At 42.1% G+C, this 11,043-nt stretch overlaps 1 protein-coding gene across 1 annotated transcript in view; it reads right to left on the reverse strand.

Annotated features, from left to right (window-relative positions):
• The window catches only part of WDR74 (WD repeat domain 74), a 68,606-nt gene that overhangs the window by 55,894 nt on the left and 1,669 nt on the right, over positions 1-11,043 (reverse strand). The window contains exons 2-5 of the mRNA XM_085889387.1: positions 4,484-4,590; positions 4,253-4,374; positions 4,061-4,124; positions 3,645-3,788 (exon numbers count right to left, since the gene is read on the reverse strand). Coding sequence (XP_085745513.1) covers positions 3,645-3,788; positions 4,061-4,124; positions 4,253-4,374; positions 4,484-4,590 — 437 coding nt within the window. The remainder of the gene's footprint in view (positions 1-3,644; positions 3,789-4,060; positions 4,125-4,252; positions 4,375-4,483; positions 4,591-11,043) is intronic.

Consider the following 11,043-nt stretch of genomic DNA (forward strand, 5'->3'; position numbering starts at 1 on the left):
TCAACATCCTCACCACAAACAGACATAGACAGGACAGCAGCATCCAAGATGTCACCGAAAGCCTGGATCTTAGTTTTGACCCAAGAAACCCGTAATCCCAGCAGCTCCGACTCCTCATTCAGCACCTCAAGGGCCCCCAAAAGGATGTCTAAAGACTCCGCAAAGATGACTGCATCATCTGCAAAATCAAGGTCCGAGATCTTGACATTCCCAAACGATGCACCGCAGCTTGATCTTTCCGACATCCTCCCTAAAATCCAGTCCATACAAGTGCTGAAAAGTGTGGGGGCCAGTACACACCCCTGACAAACTCCAGTAACAACTGGAAATAAGTCAGAGATGGTACCACCACACTTCACAGCACTCTCAGTACCAGAGTAGAGTTCAGACATCAGATCGTTCAGTTTTGGTGGCACCCCACGAAGACCACGAATCCTCCAGAGGAGGTTTCCAGAGATTCACTGAATCGAACGCTTTACAGAGATCAACATAGGCTGCAAGCAGCCCCTGCCGAAACTCTCGTCTGCGTTCGGTGAGGACACGAAGAGCAAGGATACGGTCAATCGTTGACCTCTTTGGTGTAAAGCCTGACTGCTCTGGACGCTGGTGCTCAAGCAGATGGTGGCGAACTCTATCAAGAATTATCCGAGCAAAGACCTTGCCCGGCACTGAGAGCAGCTTCACCCCTCGGTAGTTGTTGCAGTCTTGGCGATCACCCTTCCTTTTCCAGAGAGGGACAACAAGGCCCCTCTTCCAGTCAGTTGGGATGATGCCTGTGTTCCAGGCAGAGCACAAAACTAGATGCAACGACACGAGTGCAGCATTTCCACCAGCCTTGAGAAGTTCGGCATGGATGCCACAGATCCCTGGAGCTTTACCCTTTTTCAACTGGTTCACCTCAGCCCGTGTTTCCACAAGCGAAGGTGGACCACAGTTGATTGGAGGGTCAGCAACAGGGATTATAACACCATTGACATCCAACTCGACAGCTGGTGGATGAGCCTGGTACAACCGCTCAAAGTAACCGGCCCAGCGGGCCTTCACTTCAGACTCCTCTGTCAAGAGCCTACCACTCTCTGCTCTAACTGCAGTGCTCCGAGGGATGGGCTTGGATGAACGCAATGCGCGAATTCCCCTGAAAGCGGGACGAGAATCACCTGTCCACAGGTGATGCTCTACCCCCTCACAGATTCCTTGCACATAGGCCTCCTTGTCCACCCTCAGTGCACGTCGAGTTTTACGCCTCAGCTCCCTGAACAGCTCAGCTCTGCCATCCAGCCTGACCCTGTGACTCTGGTCAATGGTATCCAGTGTCCCTTGAGAGACAAAATTCTTCTTTGCCCTGCGGTGAGTTCCAAGACATCCACCGGCAACATCAAGGACGGTGGTCTTGAAGGTAATCCCTACCTCTTCAGGACCCCCCAAAAGCACCCAGACACCGCAAATATCCACTCAGCCTTTTCGCAAACTCCTCAGCTTCTCTCTCATCCTTGAGCTTGCCAACATCCAGCTGAGGCTGGGATGGTACCATTCTCCAGAATTTAAGGTGCAGCTTTGGAGTTGCTACAACAAGCCGGTGGTCAGTGTTGAGGAACTGAGCACTCCGGTAGACCCTGCAGTTCTGGTTCATCCTCCAGCGACCGTCAACGAGGACATGGTCAATCTCCTTTGCCGCACCGCCAGCGTTGGAATACCAAGTCCAGCGATGAGCTTGTGGGCGCTGAAACCATGAACCAGCCACCCTAAGTCCATGATTTCTTGCAAAGTCAAGGAACTTAATCCAGAAGATCCAGAGGACATAAAATACTCAATAGACCCCGAGTACCCCCCCAAAAAAATCGGAACACCCAAAAGACAAGGACCCAGAAGACCAAAAATATCACAAGGAACCAAAAGTCTCTGAAGACCCAGAGGACCCAAAAGACCCCAAAGACCCAAAAGATCCAGATGACTCAAAAGGACATTCAAAAGACTCAAGGGACCAAAAATATCCAGATGACCCAAAATACCCCGAGGACCCAAAAGGCCTTGAAGAACCATTTTACCTTTAAGACCCTTTCAACACTGGACACCTTTAGATCCCTTCACCATTTAGACCTTTTATACCCTTTCGACCTTTCCAGCCCTTCAAAAGTCCATTTAGACACCTTAGGGTTTACATCTTAACACCATTTCGACCCCTTACACCTTTCAGCCAGATGAGACAGCTTCGCCCCTTGACGATTTAGAGCTTCAGACAACTTGGATCTTTTTATAGTGAGCCTGGTGTTGGCGCAGTGGTTATGGCAGCGGCTTGGGATCCAACAGGTCCTGAGTTCAAGCCCCGTTGGGCCACTGAATTAATACACCAGGGGGTTGACTCAGCCTGTCATCCTTCTGAGGTCGGCGAAATGAGTACCAGTGTACTGGGCCGGTGTATACCCCGGTTAAAATAGTTGTACCATATCCCTGTGTCGTAAGAGGCGACCAGGGTTGCGTCAGGAAGGGCATCCGGCATAAAACATGTGCCAAATCACTATGCGGATCATACGGATGATCCGCTGTGGCGACCCCTAACGGGAGCAGCCGGAAGAAGAAGAAGAAGAAGAAGAAGAAGAAGAAGAAGAAGAAGAAGAAGAAGAAGAAGAAGAAGAAGAAGAAGAAGAAGAAGAAGAAGAAGAAGAAGAAGAAGAAGAAGAAGAAGAAGAAGAAGAAGAAGAAGAAGAAGAAGAAGAAGAAGAAGAAGAAGAAGAAGAAGAAGAAGAAGAAGAAGAAGAAGAAGAAGAAGAAGAAGAAGAAGAAGAAGAAGAAGAAGAAGAAGAAGAAGAAGAAGAAGAAGAAGAAGAAGAAGAAGAAGAAGAAGAAGAAGAAGAAGAAGAAGAAGAAGAAGAAGAAGAAGAAGAAGAAGAAGAAGAAGAAGAAGAAGAAGAAGAAGAAGAAGAAGAAGAAGAAGAAGAAGAAGAAGAAGAAGAAGAAGAAGAAGAAGAAGAAGAAGAAGAAGAAGAAGAAGAAGAAGAAGAAGAAGAAGAAGAAGAAGAAGAAGAAGAAGAAGAAGAAGAAGAAGAAGAAGAAGAAGAAGAAGAAGAAGAAGAAGAAGAAGAAGAAGAAGAAGAAGAAGAAGAAGAAGAAGAAGAAGAAGAAGAAGAAGAAGAAGAAGAAGAAGAAGAAGAAGAAGAAGAAGAAGAAGAAGAAGAAGAAGAAGAAGAAGAAGAAGAAGAAGAAGAAGAAGAAGAAGAAGAAGAAGAAGAAGAAGAAGAAGAAGAAGAAGAAGAAGAAGGAGGAGAAGGAGGAGAAGGAGGAGAAGAAGAAGAAGAAGAAGAAGAAGAAGAAGAAGAAGAAGAAGAAGAAGAAGAAGAAGAAGAAGAAGAAGAAGAAGAAGATAAAGAAGAAGATAAAGAAGAAGAAGAAGAAGAAGAAGAAGAAGAAGACAACTTGGATCTTTGTATATTACAAATAAATATAATATCACCAATATTACAACCAAATTTGTGGAGAAGAAATGTTTGTATTACGATTGGTGTAAATCATGACAACACAGCAAATCTGTGACGTCGATCTCTGCAACGACGTGGGGAGAGGCGAGCGTAGCGAGCCGATCCACGTGAGTAATTTATAAAAACAATGTTATCATTAATAAACGATCGGTATTTTTAAATACAACTTACATTTTTTGCTTTAAATACTGCTTTTAAGGGGTTCTGCAGGTCCCAGATCTTCAGATTGTTCTCTTTGCCTCCAGTAGCAACGATTTGAGGACTTTCTGGATTCTGTCGCATTTTGTAAACATCTCGGCCAACTTCTAATGCTACCTGTGGTGGGGTGGGACGAGTCAGAAAGGTTCAAAGGAGACATCCAATCAAGGTATCACAGCGTGGTCAATTTTAAACACAAGTCAACCAAACAATCGTATGCACACACACACACATGCGTACAAAGAGACACGCGCGAACACCCAGGCACGTTCATGCACAAACACAAAGACACGGGCACGAAGACACCAACCCACCAACACATAAACACAATTACACAGAGTATGATGATAAATGTATTCTATTTGCTTTGTGTGTTTTTTGCACCTTACCTGATTTAATGGATCTTCCTCCCAAACCTTAAGAAGGCCAGACTGCACACATGTAATCAATGAGCTAGGAATGGGTATAAAATAGGGAAAGAGTGACATTGCTAACAAGGATACATCAGCCACCCGACGTGCACCACGATAAAGAATGTGATGATGATTTTACATGCGTCGCTCAGGTGTGGGATTCCATACCTCCCCCAGGTCGCGACACCCCGAAAAGTGCCCTCACCACCTGTGCAATCACGTTCCGACACAAACCCCGCACTGCCGGTGTCAAATTTCTTCACCAACCCATTGCGGCACGCAAGGTGAATCTGCACGACAGCATACCCCGATGTAAGGAAACGCAAAGCTTTTGGAGTCGGGGTGAGGAAAGTACATAACGAGTTGTACCGTGCTTGGTATGCAAGGTGAAACGCTCACCTGTTCTTCTTCGGTATCAGCCCAACACATTGCACACACTTCATGCTCACGGCCCGGCGATTGGAACTCTGAGAAGTTGGTTGCATTTTTGCGAACAACATTAACACCTACACGAGTAAGGAAACGTGGTGTCAGAACTTTACAGAATGCCGAAACCCTTGATCTATGTCCAAATTTCACCAATTCAGATTTTAAAACAAACTCAGCCAATTAGGTCCAAGAATTGTGCGTACTTTGGTGAATACATATCCACATGAAAAGAGAAGAGGTGGGAAACACAGAATGAAAAACACGAATGCGATTTTGTCAAAAATGATGAAAGCTCAGAAAGTTGAACATTAAACGATGTCATGGCCTTCTTCGAGGACTAACACAGGTAGTGTGTGCTCAGGTATGAAACGCTTTCCTGGAGGGGTGGGGCTAACACTGGTAAGCAATTGGGCTACCTAAAAACATCGAGTTGGTTCTGTTTTTACCTTTCTTGCTCTGCAATTTCTCACTTTTTTTTTTTATTAAAAATATTTTTTGCGCTTCAGGTGGTTATGGTTACTTTGGGCAAAAAAAAATAAAAAATTTCAGCTCAATTACCATTAAGTGGTTGAAACCACAAACACTGCGTATGTCTCTCCACCCATCACGCAGCCATCGGGTCGTCAGGTCAAACAATCATATTAATTGTTAGACGAAGCCAAGCACAAAGACTGTGTCGCGACTCCACAATCGGCACCGTGTGGTCTTTAACGTCCACCAACGAATGCTGGCAGACGGGACGCCTGTTTAATGTCCATCCGAGGGACGACACACATATCTATGAATCACCCGACCCAAGAAACACGGGGATGATAGTTTATAGCTGGGTCGGGATTGAAATCCAGGCGAGACAGACGTCCTACAAAGACTGCACCAAACCCGAGTCACCCAAATTATCCAGAGCATCTTGAAACGCTTGGTCTCCCAACACTTGATTTGGGTAGACAAAGAGCTGACATGATCAAAGCCTAATAAACTCTCCCCTGGCCTAGAGGACTCATCTCCAGAAAACTAGTTTACCCTGGAAGAAAAAAGGAGGAACATAGGTTACACGTGAAGAAATGTAGATTCAAGAAAATAATTCGGCAAATCAGTTTCTCCAAGATAGTAGAGTGGAATTCACGTCTTTAAGAGAACTAGACATTCGAATGTAATTGGAAGCATAAATATTCCACATTTGATCCGAACCTGAACTTCAACTCCCCCTGCTCAGTACATGTAACATGGGCCGCACATATAACATGTATAACATGCTTAATACAGCACAGGTAGCACATGCAGCATGTGCGATACATAGGACATGTAACACATGTAGCATGCATAACATAGCCCATGTGTAGCATGCATAACACATCACACATAGCACATGTAGCATGAATAACATACATGTAACATAGCATGCATAACACATAGCACAGGTAACATATCGCATGTGTAGCAGACATAGCACATGTAGTATGCATAAGACACAGCACATGTAGCATGTAACAAATAAGCACGTGTTTCATGCAGACCACATAGCACATGTAATCCATCGCACCTGCAACACACATAGTATGTGCAGCACACACAGCACAAGTAACACACATCGTATGTGCAGCACACACAGCACAAGTAACACACATAGCACATGTGTAGCATGCGTAACATCACACATGTAGCAGCTGTAACATAGCACATGTAGCGCGAGTAACAAATACAAGTAATATGGCATGCATAATACACATAGCACATGCAACACATGTAGCACGCATAACACACAGCACAGGAAACATCACATATGTAGGAGACATAGCACATGTAACATAGTATGAGTAGCACACATAACACATGTAGCGTGCGTAACACACAAAGCACAAGTAACACGTGTAGCATGCATAACACACGTGGCACACAACACACGTACACATGTATCACACGTAACACAAGCACGTGTCACATACATAACACATAGCATGCATAATACACAAAGCACAGATAACATCACATGCGTAGCAGACATAGCACATGTAACACATATAGCATGGGGAGCACACAGAGCACATATAACACATGCAGCAAGAGCAACACATAGCACAGGTAGCATGTGACACATCACATGTAACACGTATAGCATGTAACACATCACATGTAACACGTATAGCATGTGTAACACAGCACATGTAACGTATTGCATGCGTAACACATCACATGTAACACGTATAGCGTGTGTAACACAGCACATGTAACACGTATAGCATGTGTAACACATCACATGTAACATGTATTGCATGTGTAACACATCACATGTAACATGTATAGCGTGTGTAACACATCACATGTAACATGTATAGCGTGTGTAACACAGCACATGTAACACGTATAGCATGTGTAACACATATAGCATGTGTAACACATCACATGTAACACGTATAGCATGCGTAACACATCACATGTATCACGTATAGCATGCGTAACACATCACATGTATCACGTATAGCATGCGTAACACATCACATGTATAACATGTGTAACACATCACATGTAACACGTATAGCATGTGTAACACATCACATGTAACACGTATAGCATGTGTAACACAACACATGCAACACATCACATGTATAGCATGTGTAACACGTCACATGTAACATGTATAGCATGTGTAACACGTCACATGTAACATGTATAGCATGTGTAACACGTCACATGTAACATGTATAGCATGTGTAACACGTCACATGTAACATGTATAGCATGTGTAACACATCACATGTAACATGTATAGCATGTGCAACACAGTACATGTAACACGTGTTGCCCACGTACCACATAACAAGGAGATCCAGTACACAAGATATTATTGAAACAGACAAATAAACCAGATATACTTAAAGTCCAACTGGAAGGTCTGTATGTTGTCGGTTGGGAGGGAGAATGTATTAACTTGAAATCTTGTCTTTAAAAACAAAGGAAAGTGAATGTTCTGTTTATTTCACCATCATTGTTCATCATCAAACTGAATGAAGAGATCCATTCGAATGGACCGATGTACGTACGAGCGTCCTCGTTATCCTCTGGAGGAAACCAAGTGTTTGTTCCTTTTAATCCCCAATCACATCGTTTGTTACTGCAACTGTACACGTAACTGTAACTGTAACTGTACACGTAACTGTACACGTAAATGTAACTGTAACTGTACATGTAAATGTAACTGTACACGTAACTGTACACGTAACCGTAACTGTACACGTAACTGTAACTGTACACGTAACTGTAACTGTACACGTAACTGTAACTGTACACGTAACTGTACATGTAAATGTAACTGTAACTGTACACGTAACTGTAACTGTAGCTGTACACGTAAATGTAACTGTACACGTAAATGTAACTGTAGCTGTACACGTAACTGTAACTGTACACGTAAATGTAACTGTAGCTGTACACGTAACTGTAACTGTAGCTGTACACGTAAATGTAACTGTAGCTGTACACGTAACTGTAACTGTAGCTGTACACGTAAATGTAACTGTAGCTGTACACGTAAATGTAACTGTAGCTGTACACGTAAATGTAACTGTAGCTGTACACGTAACTGTAACTGTAGCTGTACACGTAAATGTAACTGTAGCTGTACACGTAACTGTAACTGTAGCTGTACACGTAAATGTAACTGTACACGTAAATGTAACTGTAGCTGTACACGTAAATGTAACTGTAGCTGTACACGTAAATGTAACTGTACACGAAAATGTAACTGTACACGTAAATGTAACTGTAGCTGTACACGTAAATGTAACTGTAGCTGTACACGTAAATGTAACTGTACACGTAAATGTAACTGTAGCTGTACAGGTAACTGTAACTGTACACGTAAATGTAACTGTAGCTGTACACGTAACTGTAACTGTAACTGTACACATAAATGTAACTGTAGCTGTACACGTAACTGTAACTGTAGCTGTACACGTAACTGTAACTGTAACTGTACACGTAACTGTAACTGTAGCTGTACACGTAACTGTAACTGTAGCTGTACACGTAACTGTAACTGTAGCTGTACACGTAACTGTAACTGTACACGTAAATGTAACTGTAGCTGTACATGTAAATGTAACTGTAGCTGTACACGTAACTGTAACTGTAGCTGTACACGTAAATGTAACTGTAGCTGTACACGTAACTGTAACTGTAACTGTACACGTAACTGTACACGTAAATGTAACTGTAACTGTACATGTAAATGTAACTGTACATGTAACTGTACACGTAACCGTAACTGTACACGTAACTGTAACTGTACACGTAACTGTAACTGTACACGTAACTGTAACTGTACATGTAACTGTAACTGTACATGTAACTGTACATGTAAATGTAACTGTAACTGTACACGTAACTGTAACTGTAGCTGTACACGTAAATGTAACTGTAGCTGTACACGTAAATGTAACTGTACACGTAAATGTAACTGTAGCTGTACAGGTAACTGTAACTGTACACGTAAATGTAACTGTAGCTGTACACGTAACTGTAACTGTAGCTGTACACGTAAATGTAACTGTAGCTGTACACGTAAATGTAACTGTAGCTGTACACGTAACTGTAACTGTAGCTGTACACGTAAATGTAACTGTAGCTGTACACGTAAATGTATCTGTAGCTGTACACGTAACTGTAACTGTAGCTGTACACGTAACTGTAACTGTAGCTGTACACGTAAATGTAACTGTAGCTGTACACGTAACTGTAACTGTAGCTGTACACGTAAATGTAACTGTACACGTAAATGTAACTGTAGCTGTACACGTAAATGTAACTGTAGCTGTACACGTAACTGTAACTGTAGCTGTACACGTAAATGTAACTGTAGCTGTACACGTAAATGTAACTGTACACGTAAATGTAACTGTACACGTAAATGTAACTGTAGCTGTACACGTAAATGTAACTGTAGCTGTACACGTAAATGTAACTGTACACGTAAATGTAACTGTAGCTGTACAGGTAACTGTAACTGTACACGTAAATGTAACTGTAGCTGTACACGTAACTGTAACTGTAACTGTACACGTAAATGTAACTGTAGCTGTACACGTAACTGTAACTGTAGCTGTACACGTAACTGTAACTGTACACGTAACTGTAACTGTAGCTGTACACGTAACTGTAACTGTAGCTGTACACGTAACTGTAACTGTAGCTGTACACGTAACTGTAACTGTACACGTAAATGTAACTGTAGCTGTACATGTAAATGTAACTGTAGCTGTACACGTAACTGTAACTGTAGCTGTACACGTAAATGTAACTGTAGCTGTACACGTAAATGTAACTGTACACGTAAATGTAACTGTAGCTGTACACGTAAATGTAACTGTACACAAAACTGTAACTGTAACTGTACACGTAACTGTACATGTAACTGTTGCTGTAACTGTACACGTAACTGTAACTGTAGCTGTACACGTAAATGTAACTGTACACGTAACTGTAACTGTAACTGTAGCTGTACACGTAACTGTAACTGTACACGTAAATGTAACTGTAGCTGTACACGTAAATGTAACTGTACACGTAACTGTAACTGTACACGTAACTGTAACTGTACACGTAAATGTAACTGTAGCTGTACACGTAAATGTAACTGTAGCTGTACACGTAAATGTAACTGTACACGTAAATGTAACTGTAGCTGTACACGTAAATGTAACTGTAGCTGTACACGTAAATGTAACTGTAGCTGTACACGTAAATGTAACTGTACACGTAAATGTAACTGTAGCTGTACAGGTAACTGTAACTGTACACGTAAATGTAACTGTAGCTGTACACGTAACTGTAACTGTAACTGTACACGTAAATGTAACTGTAGCTGTACACGTAACTGTAACTGTAGCTGTACACGTAACTGTAACTGTACACGTAACTGTAACTGTAGCTGTACACGTAACTGTAACTGTAGCTGTACACGTAACTGTAACTGTAGCTGTACACGTAACTGTAACTGTACACGTAAATGTAACTGTAGCTGTACATGTAAATGTAACTGTAGCTGTACACGTAACTGTAACTGTAGCTGTACACGTAAATGTAACTGTAGCTGTACACGTAACTGTAACTGTAACTGTACACGTAACTGTACACGTAAATGTAACTGTAACTGTACATGTAAATGTAACTGTACATGTAACTGTACACGTAACCGTAACTGTACACGTAACTGTAACTGTACACATAACTGTAACTGTACACGTAACTGTAACTGTACATGTAACTGTAACTGTACACGTAACTGTACATGTAAATGTAACTGTAACTGTACACGTAACTGTAACTGTAGCTGTACACGTAAATGTAACTGTAGCTGTACACGTAAATGTAACTGTACACGTAAATGTAACTGTAGCTGTACAGGTAACTGTAACTGTACACGTAAATGTAACTGTAGCTGTACACGTAACTGTAACTGTAGCTGTACACGTAAATGTAACTGTAGCTGTACACGTAAATGTAACTGTAGCTGTACACGTAACTGTAACTGTAGC

The sequence above is a fragment of the Eptatretus burgeri genome, chromosome 7, assembly GCF_056783735.1.
Source record: "Eptatretus burgeri isolate ZD-2024b chromosome 7, Ebu_testis_v1, whole genome shotgun sequence".
NCBI classification, from domain to species: Eukaryota; Metazoa; Chordata; class Myxini; order Myxiniformes; family Myxinidae; genus Eptatretus; species Eptatretus burgeri.